Source organism: Protopterus annectens, chromosome 8.part0, assembly GCF_019279795.1.
Source record: "Protopterus annectens isolate FY-2018-M chromosome 8.part0, PAN1.0, whole genome shotgun sequence".
Classification (NCBI taxonomy): domain Eukaryota; kingdom Metazoa; phylum Chordata; order Ceratodontiformes; family Protopteridae; genus Protopterus; species Protopterus annectens.
This window is the reverse complement of record NC_056741.1, coordinates 929,760,250-929,778,834: the sequence shown is the minus strand read 5'-3', so window position 1 is coordinate 929,778,834 and position 18,585 is coordinate 929,760,250. Positions and strand designations below refer to the sequence as shown.

The 18,585-nt window shown below is 39.1% G+C and overlaps 1 protein-coding gene across 2 annotated transcripts in view; it reads right to left on the bottom strand.

The window, feature by feature from the left end:
* Positions 1 to 18,585, bottom strand: part of LOC122809160 (TYRO protein tyrosine kinase-binding protein-like) — a 445,215-nt gene that overhangs the window by 252,931 nt on the left and 173,699 nt on the right. For both annotated transcript variants that reach the window (XM_044080447.1, XM_044080448.1), the window contains exon 3: positions 3,999 to 4,019. In XM_044080447.1, the coding sequence (XP_043936382.1) occupies positions 3,999 to 4,019 (21 nt within the window). The remainder of the gene's footprint in view (positions 1 to 3,998; positions 4,020 to 18,585) is intronic.

Sequence of the window (18,585 nt, the reverse complement as noted above, 5' to 3'; positions counted from 1 at the left end):
GGTATTTTCAGATGATGACTTTACAAGGGAAGACACTGGAGAAGGTCCAAGCAATGGAATAAGACGTAGCAACAGACTAAAAGAAAAGAATTTTAACAATGGTAGGAATAACTACTCAAATAATTCTTTCAAGAATAATAGATCAAAAAAGAACAGCAATCATTTTTTAGGGCCACAGCCACAGAGATATCCTCAGAACAAGAAGAGAGTGCAGAATGTGTAAGTCGTTTGGATTTATTGGAAGGGAATTCTTCATCCAACCCTCCCACACCCGAAGATGCCTCCCGAGAGGGCCTGCCACGAATTTTATACAACACGAAAGGTGACTTTAAAATTTATAACTTTTCAGAAATATTGCTTGATCTTGACTTGATTGAATTACTGAGTCTTGGCAATACATTAATTCTGAGCAGGCATTGTAATTTAACTGAAACAATCATGGATTTGAAATGTTTTGTTAGAAGGCTCAATCTAGATGTGCTTTATAACAATGAAAACCATGTCCCCCACATTTGGTTAAAACTGTCCAGTGTGTTCAACCCACCTCTCCACACAAGTTTACTCAATTTTGAAAAAGCATGTGAAGTTGACTTGAGACACCTGTTCAGGCCTGGTAGATATAACAACTCTTCCATGTTTAATATAACTAAGGAGCAAAGTCAAGCTTTGAACCACCTCAGCCAACTTCCTGTTCGAGTCATTAAGCCTGACAAAGGGGGTGGATTGGTAATTCTGAATAATTGGAAATATGTTGAAAAAATGTCCATTGTCTTGGATTCTCCAGCGTACAGTCCATCTTCCCTTAATGAGATGAATCTGACCTACAAAAGAAATAGAGGCTACTACAGAGACCTGTTTTAGCAGGTAAAATAGATGTCAACACGTATAACTTCATAGACATCGCATTCCCAAAAGTACCAGTTATGTTCGGGATTCTCAAGATCGATAAAGATCTTGGGAACCCCCCGATGAGAGCCTTAATCGATGGTAGGTCTTCAATGACCCATCCATCTGCTAGACTGATTGACAATATCCTTGCTAAATATATCACATTGATTCCAGTTGTATGCAAGGACTCCTGGTCTCTCTTATCTAGCATTAATAACATCGAATATGACTCAAGAAACAACTTCCTAACCATAGATGTAGTGGATCTCTACACTTCTATTCCACACCAGGAAGCCACTGAGTGGATAGGACTTCTGCTGAAAGATCTTGGAGCTCCACAGAATGATATTGATTTAGTTACGGAACTATTAGATATAATCCTAAGTTCCAACTTCTTCATTTTTGACAAAACACATTATCTTCAAAAACAAGGAATTGCTATGGGGTCCCCCTGTGGTACAAGTGGGGCAAATCTCTTCATGGCTTTTTGGGAAAAGAGGTTCATATTGGATCATCCTGAATTTAAACATCACTTGACTTTTTATACAAGGTTTCTTGATGACATTTTTATACTATTCCGGGGTGACGCCGTAGAAGCAGAAACACTAGTCAAGTATATCAATCAAACAACCTCTTTCCTTAAATTTACTCATCATTTTTCCATGAATGAGATCGATTACTTGGATGTCAAACTGGTCAAAGATTCAACAAGAGGAAAGTTATGCTCCATGATTTTTAGAAAACCAACTTATTGCAATTCATTACTGCACTTTTCTAGTTTCCACCCTTATAAACAAAAACGCTCCATCATCAAAGGACAGGTGGTCAGAGCAGTGAGAATGTGCAGTACTTACACAGCTTTTCAAAAGGAATGTAATTTCTTGAGAGATCTATTTACCAACAGAGGGTACCCAGTAACCCTTGTTGACATGATCATTGAAGAAGTTGACACTAAAAGATCCACTGGTTTCTACAAGCCACTTTTGGATGAAAACATGCAAATGGATGTACCCGTTATGTCATCTGATATTGTAGAAGGTGGGAACGAAATCAAAATCTACAACAGATTAGATAAAAGAATAGTGAAGAAGGGGGACAAGAAATTTCCAACTAGCTTCATTTCTACCTTCAACATGGAGTCAAAATTAATATGGTCTTCCATTTGTAAAAACTGGTACCTCATCAATAGTGAATCTTTCTTATCAAACAAGCTAGGGGCTTGCCCAAGAGTAGTCTATAGAAGAGGTACCAATATAAAGGAAATCCTACAAAGGAACCACTCTATGAACTCCTTTACTAGGTACAAGGGCTCTGCTAGCTGTGGCTCATGTAACTGGTGTGGGCTAGTAAAATCAGGTGAAACATTTACCATCAGAAATAAAAGATACACAATCCACCACAAAATCAATTGTGAGACCAGATCAGTGGTGTATGCAGCTTTTTGTGACTACTGTCCCGGATTCTATATAGGCAAAACCGACCAGAAATTCCGGGAGCAGATCTACCAACACAACTACGCAATTAGAACCAGGAAAATGGACAGTGCCTTATCAAAACACATTTCCAGAAATCCTGGCCATAAATTTCATTTTATGGCCATTGACCACATACCACCTAGCATCAGAGGTGGTCCACTTACACTGATGCTAGAATTTAGAGAATTGGAATGGCAAATAAGGCTCGATGCATTCAGTGACCCAGGTTTAAATGAGAACTGCAACATAGCAGCAATCCTAAAGTTAAAAAGTTACATGAGATAGTATTTTCAGAATATGTTTGTTTATACTTTCATAATTTTCATAACACTGATTTATATGTATATTTCACTAGACAAGTCTACTATTTCTTTAGTGTGATCTAGTGAAAGAATTTTAAGTTACAAAAGAAGTTATTTTACATTAGTTGCAAGTTAGAATATATATATATATATATCCATACAACTTGACAACTTTTAATTTTATAATTCATTTAAATCTAAAGTAGATTTAAATTTTCAATTTTTAATATGAAGGTTGTAACATTGTGATTATAACTTGATGTTTTTTATTTTTATGTTGATGTAAACGCTAGATTTTATTTTGCTGATTGTGAATTTAAAGTGAAATAGCACACTAGAGGAAGTGATGTCATTGCCACACCTCTGATTTCCTTTTAAATATTTGGTGCTAATATTCACTTTGTTTGTTTGTTCTGAAGAAGCTGCAACTCTTTTTTAGCAGCGAAAACGCTACTGGATTTTAATAAAGATGCGTTCAACTTACCATTGGACTTGGAGTTTTGGTGCTATTTCTGACTGACTCGCCTCCTGCTTTTGTTTTTGGTTGTTTTGCTTCACTTCAACAGTTTCTCTTATATATACATATATGTATATATGTATATGTATATATATATATATATATATATATATATATATATATATATATATATATATGTATATATGTGTGTGTGTGTGTGTGTGTATATATATATATATATATATATATATATATATATATATATATATATGTATATGTGTGTGTGTGTGTGTGTATATATATATATATATATATATATATATATATATATATATGTATATGTATGTGTGTGTGTGTGTGTATATATATATATATATATATATATATATATATATATATATATATATATATATATATATATATAAGAGAGAGAGTGAGAGAGAGAGAAAAGAACACACATTTATACATATATATTGCCAAGTATTTATATTCCTTATCCCCCCTTCATCTTCTGACATAAAAAAAAATATTCAAGCTGTTTGCCTTACCTCCCACATAAGGGTCCTTCTGTTTCTTCACATTTAGTGCTAAGCTACTACTTTTATTGCAAACTCCTTTATAATATCACAAAGCACTGTTTGGGAGTTTGACTTTGGCTTTTGTATTTTAAAGTAATTTGTATATTCAATATACAGGGCCCTGTCCCAGGAGACACGTGACTACCTACCAATTACAGGTGCATGATTCACTGAATATTATTAACTCTTGAAAAATAATCTGTTTATTCTCCATTAATGTGAAAATCTGTTGTATTGCCATAGGCATTCTTTATTATTTGGTGTTTAAATAAATTTAAAATGCTTAATGTTTACTTACCTCTCTGTGCGTCAGTGACATCTATAACAAAAGAAAAATATATAAATTAGGTTTTAAGCTGAATTTCTGTTTTCAGAGTAATTTAAAAACAACACTGTGAAAATGCTTTCATGAATATTTCATTCATTCCCTACCCTTACCAGTTTACTTGAAATGAATCAAAGAAAAAAAAATAGGATAAGTCAATAATAGAGTTAATCTATCTATGTTTTTTTTCAAAGTTATTAGCAACATCGGCAACAAAGTTTACTACATGAAAGGTTTATTGTTCACATTTCCATAATAATTAAACTGCATGGCAAAACCTTAATGATGAAGCTAAACACATATTGATCCCAAAAGTTCTTTCTTTGCAATTAAGATTGGCATACTACTCTATGGAAGCCCTTACTCAGAAGTACTCTCCAGTGTGGTAAGCCCATGTGATTCAGAGATCACTCCCCTGTCATAGCAGTACACAGGCAATAGCAGTAATGTGGACAAAAGTTGTGCTGGGAAAGCTGTATGTAAATGTGCTATCCACAGGCATTGATAATTTTAATTAGTAATGTGTTCTCTACTGGAAATGGTTCCAGAACTGGAATAATGCACTTGAATGATTTAGAGAATTTCTCTTCCACATTATTTTGGTCACAAGAAGGAAACAGTGTATGCCACCTTTTCTCAGTATACACCCTTTGACAACTGTGGATGGAACAGGGTTTGTAGCATGACTGCAGGTAGGTACAGTGAAGCTGTCCTTGTGTGTGCATGTTTATGTCTACTTGGAAGGATCACTCTGTAAAGCTGTGTGTGTGTGTGTGTGTGTGTGTGTGTATGTGTGTGTGTGTGTGTGTGTGTGTGTGTGTGTGTGTGTGTGTGTGTGTGTGAGTTTCTGGGAATATGTATGAGAGTGCATGAGTGTCTGTATATGTGTGTGTGTGTATGTGTGGGAAGGTGGCTGAACGACCACAATGGATGTGCTACTAGGGGCAGAAAACTATCATGGCCATCTGACAGAACAGTGTTTGATTCAGAGACATGGTAATTAGCCATAAATTACGTGGTTTTGGTGCAGTTTTATTGTGTGTCTGAGTTAGAGATTATCACCATTATACTTCTTAGCAGTCCCTGATTGACAAAACTAGTGCAGGCTGTGATAATCCTTTTGAATTCTAGGGTTTGATAGTTAACTTCATGAAGCAACTGAAGTAAGATAATGGAGGACCGTTCATATTCGTTCGTATTCAGTCAACTGCTTAATGCAAATATGACCATGGGGTGATAACAGTTATGAATGAAAAGGCATATAATCTAGTTAATAAACCAGTGAGTCACATATTTATTTATTAGATTTGTTGACTAGCTGATCACAGTAACAGACGGTACAGTTTGCAGATAAACCTGGATCAGTCTACCATCTTACAGATAAGCTACAAGAAGACTAAATTAGTTACAGCGAGTTGAACAAAACAAATTACTGCACAATACAGTAAATAATTTCATATTGGTTGCAGCAACATGTGGCACTATATTTCAAAGAGAGGTAGGTAAGAGCCAAAGGATGGTGGCACGACCAATAGGCAATCCATGCACATGAATCAACTCCATAAGCAGACACAATTCTGTATGTCTGAGCTCCAGAAGAAAGCAAATCACAGGCTCTCTTATGAAATTAAAAAATGTAATATTTAATCTCCTTCACTTATTTCAGTTTTTGTAAATGATTACACTGCTGTATCAAATTTATTCTGCAGTTATACTCCCTATTAACAACATTCTGCTGAGTATTTTGCTAGTTAAAGACTTCATTTATCTATGCATTTTAATCTCCCCTTATCCTGATAAAGTTCATGTAACAACAAAAATAGCAATACAGAAGTAGGTTATCTTTCACCAGCAGCTGCACCCCACTCATGCTTGGCCCTGTGGTATTTCTCTGTAGGTTGAGGCATGAAATATCTTCAGCATGTCCTTGTCTGCCTTTGGGCCTCCATGCATACCAAATATGCCTCCCACTGAACATGCAAGGCAGGCATACTCACAAGATGGTCATACCATTTTACTGATTCCTTAATCATGTGGAAATATAGCCTTACTCACATATCCAGTCAGATTGTTGCACCCCTCACTCTGTCACAGAAAGTGCATTCAGCAACCCAGTGAATGGACCAAGTTTCTACTCACTTCTTTAACTGACCAGAAAACCAAGAACTTTGTCCTATGACTCTTCTCTTACTTTAACACAGCAGCCTGGAACAGTCATGCAGTGCTTTATCCATAAGCAATCATCAATCATTTTCTCCCGTCTGTGCTCATCCATGAACAAGACCACAACATATTTAAACTCTTCAACCTGGGATATCAGTTCCTGTCTTATGTAAAGGGAGGAATCATCTCTTTTCTGGAATGGAACTATGGCCTGTGACGTAGAAGGTGGCTATTTTTATTTCAACTTCTTTGAGACCACAGTGACTTAAAGACAACAGAGATAGATCATCTGCAAAAAGCACAGTAGCAACCCTCACATCCCCAAAGAGGATACTCTCCGAAATTCTAAAGCATTTTTCTACACTGTTTGTGAAAATCATGAACAAGAGTGAAATTCAGGCCCTCCTACCCAGAACCTTTTTTAAATTACAACCATTAATCCAAATACAGGGACAAATAACATCTATTCATGGTAATTGGACCTTGAAGTATTATAGTCTTATTTGTGTTTTGCAGAACATGTTCTGTTTCATCACAAAAACATGTACATATTCCATTTAACACAAAGGTCAGTTGTTTTACCACCTTTTCAGCCAAAAGCACAGCATGGAAAGCAGATTATAATTAGATTGATAAATATGATGTCCAATTAATTTTAACAGATAATGTTAGGTTTTTTTAAGTATACATATCTTTGTTGCTAGTGATCCCTAATAGGCCTATATTAGTATTAGAATTTGAAGTATGATAAATTACTTTCATCGATTCTTTGGTTTTAACTTGCCTTATGACATAGGAGACCATCGAGCTGAATCACTTCACCCAGTTTTTATGGCAGATTAATAGCCTCCACCATTAATTACTTTCCCCCCACATGCATCTTAGGTAAAAACTTTCAGTCACCCATACAGTTATCTTGACTGGTTTTAAAGGTGGAAATGAGGTATACTGCTTGATATGTAATGGAAACACATAACAGAGACTGGTGATAAATTATTCTAGGTATTTGTAGTGCTACCTACTATTGTTAATGTGCCAGTATAGGTTTAAGTCCCTAAAGCAAATTTTTGCTTTACCGTGGGTTATTTTTCAGGATGGAATTTGTTTTTTTCTAGCCCTTGATGGAGAAATTGATTATCAGAACTGGATTTAATAATGACACCCAGTTTACAATCATCAGTAAACTTGATTAGTCATAGTCCCTTGATATCATCTTTCATATCAGAAACATTTATGTCAAAGTGAAGCAGGCAGCACAGAGCTCTGTGAGACACTCTTTTTGTAATAGAGCAAATGCCCTTTACCTTAAAGTTATGGGTGTTATTACACATCCAGTTAGACATACAACAAACTCTATGGGTTAATGCTGCATTGGAAGAGTTTAATAATAGCTGTAGTGCATGGGATAGAGTGAAAGGCCTTAACAAGTTCCAAACAGTAAGTGTATACTGAATCCCTTTACTCATGGGTTCTGAAAATCTGTTGAAGAAGGCAACTATGTTGAGCAAACATGATCTGCCTTTTACAGCACATAACTATTGTGCATCCAGAGATAAAAGATAACCTATATTGCTGTTTATTAAGTCAGCTTTAATATAACATATAATCTTGCACTTAATAGTAGTGAGACTAAAAGACCTGTAATTTCTCAGTGCCAGTAGAAGAACCACCTTTTATGCAAGGGTACCACAATAGACATTCTCCAGTTCTCACATATGTAACAAGTGTAGAGATGTTCTTTGCATTTATGCCCAAGACACACTTAACAAACTATAAATAAATTATTACTCAAACAAGTCATTCATTCATTAAAAATTAGTATAATGATCAAAATAAGAAAATCAAGAAGTAGTTTCTTTGCTTTATTTGGGACTTTGTTAAAGTGAAAAGTTTTGCAAGAATATGAGTTTCTGTTTTTTTTTCTGTGATTTTATTTCATTAAGTTTCAGATTTTGTTACATGGTGGTCCAGATTCAATGAACTCCATGTAGGTTCCACTCACAGCCGGCATGGAGAGTATTTGCATACATGATACTGCTCATTGTGTGGCATTGTGCTGCCTCGTTCTATGAATGTTAATGATGTGCCGCACGCGTAAGCAAGGTTTCACGATTTCCCATGGTGTTACTGGCCGCAAAACCTGTATACTGAAAGTGGATCATTCCACACAGCTGTTTCATGCCAGTAAATGTCAAGCATGCATTTTCTGAAGGATATGAAGTATGGAACAGAAATGCATGTCATTATATATTGACTGCAATCTTCAGGAATTTCACAATAAGCCACACATTTTACAAGGAGCATGCACAAAATATGATTAAAATATCTGGACATTCTGCAAAGCTGTAGACAGTCTGCCTTTTGTGTTTTAATTTTTTTTTGTTTTCTTCCTTTTTTTTCTTGCCAGTGTTTGCGTGATGCACTGCTTGGCATGAACATGTTTAGCTCTGCTCACCTGGTTTGTGTGACGCACAGCAACACACAAGCTGGAGGAATGGACCACCCAGGTTGTAGACAAGAACCAGACAGCCACACAAATGGACCGGATGCATTCAATTAATAATATTGTACAGTGTGCAAACACAGTAAGTGGTGTTGTGGTACGACTAACAACGAGAACCTTAAAATATCTACTAAAATAGCAGATATCATCTCATTAGTCCTGTGGCAGCAGGTGTTAAGTGTAGATGTGGCGTGCAGATGGTCTGGGGTTCTAGTACAGGGTGTGCAAATTTTGTTTTAGTCTTGTGAGAGTGTAAATTATAGCAATTCAGTGCAATATACACAACTGTTTTTTCAACCATCTTGTGGCAATAGCTGTAAATGCAGAAGAACAATAGACATGGCCTATTTGAGAAGCACATTTACACAGGTGTCTGTATACCAGATAATATTGAAATTGCAGTACTTGCCACTGTTGCGCATTGCTTAATATCATGCAAACATGGCGCCCGGCAGTGCGCCTCCTCACCTACTGTGTTTGTGTGATGAATGATACACAATATTTTCAAATGCTGCAAAACCAAAACGTGTGCACTCTCAGTAAGCATGAGATGTAAAACTGGTGGGAAACAGCAGCATATAAAATGAAATTGGTGGAAAATGATCATTAGACATTGAGCCTGAACTATGCAGGTATGTCTGGAGTTGATGCAGAGGGTGTGTGCTTTCAGGTACAGTGTTGGGGTGTCCAGAAGTAAAAGATTTTTATTGGACTCCTAGTTAAGGAGCATGGGCCCAGGTTGCTGCAGTGGTACTATTCCAGCTCAGAATATAAATCTGAAGCCTAGAATGGTGTTACCAGGGCTTTAACCAGTGTGACAGGTAAGCCCCACACAGGTGAGCAATACAGACATCATTTTGATGTCCTCCAGAGGAGGAAGTGGGATACCTTTGACTTCTGGATGGGGGAATGTCAGGCAGGGGACACCCCACAGATGTGTAAGTAACAATTTCAGTAAGTAATTGTAAGAGTTAAAAGCTGAATATAGTCAAGACTGGTATTTATAATGGTGTTCTTTTCTGTATTTTCCACTGCTGCTGAAGAGAGAGACTAGAATATTTGGTCCCATGCCATGCATCAAGTAAAGGTGCGAGCAGCTTGTGGTATATATGCATCAGGACAGTGATGTCTAAATAGTAGTTTAATAATAATAACAATAATAATAATAGTAATTTGTATAGTAATTTTGTCGTATTAAAAAAATACCAAAAAGTCCCAGTAATGAGTGGGAAAAACCAACCCAAAAAGACCTGTTTGGATGAAAGCAGAGAATAAAGTGTTTTGACGCTATTTATTGGAGGTTAATTCATTTTCCAGTCCCCTGTGAAGTGCCTTTGAAGGGGTTTGTATTTTTATTTTTTTTAATTTTGTAGCATTAAAAGTTAAGGACTGCTTAATTGGTATTAAATAGAGTTGTATCAAATTGGGCATGCATATCTCAACTGTAAAAGAAATGATGCATGTCTTAGTCTGTAGCACAAAGCAATGGCACCATATTCTCAAATAACAGTGAGCATGCATCTCTAAATTGTAAAAGGAAAGTATATATGCAGTAATCTGCAGGACAAAAGAACAGTACAGTATTTAGCATAGTCCTTGGTTGGGGGTTCAAAAACCACAGTTTCCAAATATACAATACTGTTAGGTTTTCATCATTATTTGAATGTAACTTCATACCTCTATACCAGTGGCACAAATGACCTTCTGTAAGCTGTAATCGGTATAACTGCAACATGCATATATGCAATATATGCACATATCAAGGATTTGTAGTTACAATCTGTACTACAGTGTGCCTCTGTTATAAAGTGGGCAGTCTTAAATGTAAGAAAGAAATTTGTTAGGAGTTTGTAGTGTTAACAATAAAGGTAACAGAAATAATTAATAATTAAATAATTGTATCACTGCTTTGTATGTCACAGATGAAGTTACTAATGTTTTTCCTTTATTTTCCTCTAACTCCAACCCTTTTCTCTCTTTTTTTTGTGTTTATTTTTTTCCCACAGCACAGTGGGGTAAGATTGTCCCACGGGATCCAACTGTCCTCACTCTATCAGCTGCCCAGCACTTCTGGTACAATACCTGGTATCACCTTCTCTGCCTCCCCTGCACTACCCAGCCCCTGAGGTAGTTCTGCCCCATAAGGTAGGCCTGTGGCTCCCTCCTGGAGCAGAGGCAGAGGGGTGAGTTTATCACACGGGATGAACTGCCAGGGAAGCTGTAAAGGCTTGTGCGCCACACTGTTGGGGCACAACTATGCTGGATGGAGACACTGCTCTCCATCATTGTATTAATTGACACAAGGAGATGCAGACATCAGACACTGCAGCCATTGGCACAGTGAGGTGGCAGTGATGACAGTCCACTGAGTAAGAACTCAATTCTCACTGTCAACCAACATGACAATCATGGGTTCATAAGTCACATATGTCATGTGTGACATTCAAAGCATCGATACAAGTATTTGACTCTATTCTATAACCTTTGCTTTTAACAATATCAGTTCCTAATAAAAACCTTTGTTTACTGATAAAACTACCCAGTTCCTAAAAGATGCACAATATACTACAGATTGCAGTAATCAATCCTTGATGTGTGCATACATTGCACATATGCATGATACAAATATACTGATTACAGTTTACAGCAAGCCACTGGTGACACTGCTTTATAGCTCTGGCATTACACTGCATTACTGATGAAACCATAAAAGTATTGTATATTGGGAAGTGTGGATTTTTGAGGGTACAACCTATGACTGCTTTGTAATAATGAACTGTTGTTTTGCCCTCCAGACTAATCCATGCATACTTCCCTATTACAGTTGAGAAATGAATGCTCAATTTGATACAACTGTATAATTAACAAATAAATGTATAGTAGCTTTTAATGCTAAAATAACCCCATTAAATATACAGAACAAACTGATATTGCCAACATCTTGGCAGATAGGTTCAGTGCTAACTTCACCCCCCACTCACCCTTAAATGACCCATCTCTATACCAGAAGAATGCACAGTACCTGTAATCACGGCTGCACAGGTAAAAACCACACTCTCCAAAGCCAAGAACACAGCAGCCATGGGACCTGAAAACATCCCAGGCTGTGTTCTACACGAACTACAGAACAAACTGGCACCCCACCTAAGCACCATGTTCAATCATAGCCTCACCTCAGGCTTTGTGCCCACTGAATGGTGCACAGTGATGGTTATCCCACTCCACAAAGGGGGCCACCACGGACCACAGGAACTACTGCCCCATTAGCTTGACTAGCCTGGTCTGAAAGGCCATGGAACATACCATCATGGAACTTATAAACAAAGACATTGTTAATCTCCAAACTCTGGACTCCACTCAGTTTGGGTTTGTAAAATGCAGATCATGTCTCCTAAACCTGATAGACTTCTTTGAAGAAGTCACCAATGCTGTAGATGAGGGTAAGGTGGTTCACACAGCCTATCTAGATCTCTCCAAGGCTTTTCACACCTCCCCCCACTCTGGAATTATAGATAAACTCACTAAACTACGTATAAATTCCTATGTCACAAGATGGGTTGGCAACTAGCTCACTGACAGAACCTACACTGTGAAAGTAGCAGACTCCAAATCTGATTTCAGACCTGTGACAGATAGAGTATCACAGGGTTCAGTCCTGGGTCCTCTCCTGTTTGGTATCTACTTCTCTGAAGTACAGGCTAACACAGAAGGTCTTTGGCTAATGAAGTTCGTAGATGACTGCAAACTAGGAGCCATAATAAAAACTCCTAACAATGAGGACATCCTACAAAAGGGCCTCACTGAAACAGATGCCTGGTGTCAAAGCCAAGGCCTCAAGCTCAATGGCAAAAAGTGCATTGTCATCCTCTCTGGCAAAAACTCTGTAACCATGAACTACCACATAGGTGGTAGTCTTCTTAACACCGAAAGTGTGATAAGAGACCTTGGGACACAGATGGACAGTAGTCTGTCCTTTGATAATCACATCACCACTGTAGTCAGGAAATCTTTCTAAATGGCATACCTCATCACAAAAGGTTTCTCATCCAGGAAAAAAGATGTCATTGTTCCTCTCTACTCATCACTCATTAGACCCATTATAGAGTACAACACCCTTTTTGGTATGTCCCTCACAAGACATCTACAACAACTGGAAAATCCACAGAAATACCTCACAAAGAGGATTACTGGCCTCAAACAGATGCCCTACGCAAACTGTCTCAAAAAACTCCAGCATTATTCCATCACATATCACCTACTCTGAGGCAATCTCTGCCTAACATATGTCAAACCCAGAGCTGTTGGACATGCTCCTCTTAAAGTATTCCCAATCCCTCTGAGCTACATGCTCTAGGGACCTAAACATTGTCACTGCATTAATCAGAACATGTTGAAGGGATAGATTCTTTTCCCAGAGACTTCCCATACTCTGGAACAAATGACCTAACTATAATCAAACAAAGCTCCTCATTAGCACTCTTCAAAGAAAATCTTGATGCTTGGATGGGAAATAGGAAATTCACCCCAGGGATCACCTCTGTGACTCTGCTCAACAAGGGCACAGGAAAATCATTTTCTTGGGTGGTGAAAGCCAGGGTTCCTTTTTGGCTAGGCTTATATAGGCCCAAGATCCAATAGTCTAGTACCTACCTATGAACCTATGAACCTATGTTGAGATGTATGCATACCACATGCATCTTGCATCTGTGCCAATCTAGTGGCATTAGTTCACACATTCAGTTGCCAGTCTGTAATGGCTGTAGATAAAACAGAACATAATATCATTAAGCATACCACTCTTGACTATATCCAGCTTTTAACTCTAACAAGTAGTCTATGTATGTGATACTTACACATCTGGGGGTGGCCCAAGTGCTACATTTCTCAATTGAATGGTTGAGGGTATCCCTCTTCCTCATCCTGAGGTTACTGTAGGGTTTCCTACATTGTTGACCAGTGCGGGGGGAAACCAGTAGCACTGGTCAGAGCCTGGTCAGATTATTTTATGCCTCTGACTTGTAATCTGAGCCATGACAGTCATTCTACAACAGCCTGGGCCAATGTTCATTGATTAGGAGTTCAACAAACACTTTGGACTCCTGGACACCACATCTTTGAGCACGGAATCTCAAAAACTCTCCAGAAATGCCAGCCATGCCTATCACAGATCAAGAGCAATGCAGAATGACATTTTCCACCTTTTGCAGGTATTGCACATACTGGGAATACACACTTTCTGGGTTTGCAACACTTGAAAGGGATGCACATCACTTACCATTAGGGAAATACACTTCATGAGAATGCACACTGCTGGGAAATGTGCTGACCAATAGTATTAACTGAATGTATATTTTGTATGTTGCTGGCTGTCTGGGTCCTGTCTGCTACCTGGGTAGCCTATTCATCTGGTTTTGCACTACCAGTCTATGCACAAACAAAATGTGCATAACCAAAGCAATTTGCGCTAAGTGGGGCATTGTGCAAACAGTGACTCCTGAAAAATAAAAAGGAAAATGGAAAATTAGTTAAAATGTGGACAATCAATCTATGACATACAGAGTAGAAACTCTTAGCACACATGAGATATGAGTACATAGGTCTGGATCCCAACTTTCACTACAATGCACAGTCACAAAACAGGAGGGGGAATCTTATCCATCTTTGCAACAAATATATGATGTAATTCCTCACACAACCACATGCACTGGAATGTACACTGATATCAGTCATGACCTCTTATTTGTAAATATACATTTCATATATTTGGATGTAGTGCACTTAGTGATCATACAACCTGTTATCATTATTCCTTGCAGAAGCCATGTCCTACCTTTCTGTGTTTCTTGGTCATTCATTGGTTATCTGGCCAGTACTCAGAGACATGCTATGTGTAAGCCAGTCTATGTCATTTACCTTACTATGTGTGAGGATATTGACTGGGAACAATATGGTAGGCAATTGCCATCACATTAATGGAAGGTTGGATGCAGCAAACAGGCATAGACTGCTGTTTGAGGGAGGGGAGCAGAGGTGGGTTCTTGTCATGGAACATGCAAAGGTATAATGTTCTTTCAAGGTTGTGGACCCAGGCTGAGCTACTGCTGTGGCACAAACAAGGATATGTTGCTCTTGTTACTCTCCTTGTTTTGCATCCTTCCGGTTTAATACTCTGGGGGTGGTAAAGCTGGCAACTGCTATGTGTCTCATTACATTCAAACTTCTCTCTGTTATGATTTCCCATTTCAAACATACGGTGCTAAACTGAGGGCATGCAGTGATCGTCATTACTTTGAGGAGTTATGACTGTGTGAGTCTTTGAGGCTTGAGGCCTACTACTTGCTAATGGTCATATAAAAGTCAAACAAATCTCTGCTGTCACATGTGACATCCATTTCTGTACAAATCTCTACCTTGTAGTTGCTTACTGTACCAAATGATAAAATACAAGGACATGTCATAATATTATTATACAATACAGTACATGTTCTGGACTTGCCTTGCAAATGCAGCCGTTGCCACAGTGGCTATTCAGGGCTGACTGTGATGCAAGCAGTACACAGCCAATATATGGAGAAGTAAAGGCTGTGGCTCTGAGTTGAGGGTGGCAGAGGTTGGAGAGTTCCTGTACTGTGTCCCTGTCCACCCTGTAGCACTCTGCAATGTCTATGTCATGCATGTTGTGATAAGTTAAAAGCGGCCTGAAAACTCTTCTCTGTCTCTGTCTATACCTATAGACAGCAGCAACAGCATTTCCTGCAGCCTGTAACACATACAAATGGAGTTAAGCAGCACCAGCTCCTAACATTCTGTCTGTGTAGACTTGCCATGTCTATACCCCACTATGTTTGACATCCACAGTAAAAAACATCATTGGAGGCCAAATGGTTTCTTTATAATGTCTTGAATAGCTCCACAAGACTGGTTGATTAGCATGCAGTTCTGCTGCTTATACTGCAATTAACATCTCTGAAACACAACCTACAGCCTAGACAATTGCAGTCCATTAATAATATACTCTATTATAATAAGGCAAATATGTAGCTAGGCAAACTGATGGTGAGGATGCTTGCTACATGTTCAGCATAACAAAATATTTCCCAAGCTATCTTTACAGATGAGTATTGAACTCCAGCAGGTGTTCTGTTATATTTTCCTACATAATGCATATGCTACATATGCTGGAATATATTAATGAATAATGTGGAACAAAGCCTTTTATGCTGTTATCTGTATGAATTAGTTAGAAATGAACTGATGGCATGGCCATGTTTGTCAAGCTATTTCAGAGATACAGCTGACAGACAGTACATATAGTAAGCTGTGTGATACATATGTACAAATGTTTCAGGGACAGGTCCCTTGAATGCATGTTTAACATTTCAAATGTGATTTATTAGCAAAATGGTTCATGTGCCTGTTCTTTAGTGGGTGGGGGAAGCAAAGAGACATTACTGTTATGTCATAATCTAGAATGGACTGTTATTTTGGGGGGGTAGCACAGTTTAGTAGGTGCTATAGCACATGCAAGGATATGTTGCTCTTGCTACTCTCCTTGTTTTGTATCCAGCCTGTTCTTTGTATTTCACATATATTGTTTGTGTTATGTTTTTTCCAGTGGGTACTATTGACTGTCTATCTTAAATGTTTTGTCTGGTAACAGGTTTATTGTAGTTATCTGATATTTATGTGTATTATCATTCTGTTGTGTTTTAGGACCAAAAATGTCATTGAGGTGCAGACCCCCCTTCAATGAGGCAAAAACACAATCATAGTGGACACAGTCCATCAACATGGCTCTTTTCTTCTTGGAAGGAGTCATCCCAATATGTGAGAGACAGGCTGAGGATATGGCTGTAGGTGGCCACAGCTGCATTTATGAGCAGGTGTTCTACAGGGCCACTCACATGCTCACATCTGCATGGAGGCGTGCAGCTGCTGTTGCTCAAAACCAGAGGGTAACTGTGGATGGGCCTGCTGCAGAACCACCTCTCACCTGCTGCAGAACCACCTCTCATTCCCAATGAAGAATTCCTGGGGAATCTTCTGCAATGGGACAACTCACAGCACAATGGCCCACAATTTGTTAGTGATGTGTGTGCACCTCTTCTCAGTCCCAGGAAAAGCTTCCAGGTAGGCTTTTGTTATATGATCAAATCAATATTGTTGTATACTAAAATAACTGAAATAAAAGTTACTTCTGTGTCCAATGTGTTTTTTTTTGGGGGGGGCTGAATATTAGTACAGTGATAAGCTCAGTTTGTAGTTGTCAGTCAAGTCCTTGTTAAAGTAACACATCATGCTGATTGAGAGGAGTAGCTGTAGTAGCTCCTGTCTCACTGTAAAATATGATGATGTTGGCATTACCTTTTCCTTAACTTATTTCAGGACCATCAGGAATCCAGCAATGTAGGCCTCATGAAGATGGGAAGGCAAATCAAGTTATTTCAGTACTACAGATCAATTTCTAGCAATATTATGTGCCATTTTAGGCGTGTTGTGTGTATTGTTATACTGTCTGTAAAATTGATTAGCATATATTGCACCTTAGTAGTGCAGGTATTAATGTATACCCATGTTTCTTCCTTTTTATCACAGGTGACCATGACAGTGGGAGCATTGGCCCTGTGCCACCTCATGTCAGATGAGACACTGATGATGATGGTGGTGAAATTGAGACACTTTTGGGGGTACAGGGGTTAAATCTGGCACAGAGGTTGACATCCAGTCACTCCCTTGTTTTCCCCTGGACACAGCCCATAGATCTACACCTACCCAGTCCACTGATCCTACAGATGTAGGACAGGTGCAGGGTGATGGCATTGAGCAGGGAAGTTTGGCTCCTGCAGCTTCAATGCTTGCTGGTTCCAGCTATAGCCAATGTGTTGGCAAGGCGCCATGCAGGAGGATTGGTAGGGGTGATTGGAGGGGGCCTGCTGTCCCTCTTTTACCTGCTGCAGGTGTCTCTTCCTGCATCATGCAGCATATGTTTACAGCCATCATGGAAGCACAGGCATGTTCAGAAAGGCACTCCAGACAAATGTTCAGGGCTGTGGATCTGGCACAGTCTGACATGTGTGACTGCCTCTGCCATATTGCCAATTCCCTGGATTGGATACATGACACTTTGGAATGAGGGGTGTATGTGATGGATCCAGGAGTTTCTAACATGGAACAAACAGTGTCTATGATGGAACATCTGCTGGGAGGGAAACATCATCCTTGTGGGTGCAGGTCAGCCACAGCATCTGTTAAGTGCAAATGTGGCTGTTCTTGATCATTCTCCAGTAGTGGCAGTTCTTCCGCTGGTCCACTGGCAAGTTTGCTATCCACACCCAGACATGGCAGGCTATGGAGTTGTGGTCCTAGGCATTCCCATGAAGGGAACATGTCCACCAGACAGTGGTCATGCTCAGGCAGCAGCACTCCATCTGACCTTGGGCATGGAGGTGCAAGTGCAAGTCCTGGCAGAGACATTTCTCAGGGTTGGGGGTGACAACAATGTACTGCCACCTCTACAATGCATGGCTCACACATGTCCAACATACCAAGACATGGAGCTAGCACTGAGCTGGGCTGTATTCATGCAGACTCTCATACACCACTTTCACATGGAGGACATATACAGACACACACACACACACACACACACACACACACACACACACACACACACACACACACACACAAAACACACACACACACACACAGCCTGCCCACTTCCTTTTCTCCCTGACTCACACTCACTCACTGACCTCTTGTGGCAGCCTAGGCCTCCTGCCCCCCCCCCCAGCATCCTGTGCAAGTGATGATAACTGTGCCATATCTCTGTTTTCTTTCTTTTGGATTCAGGGATACAAAAGCTTTGTGTCTGATGCACAGGGTGCATAGCTACAT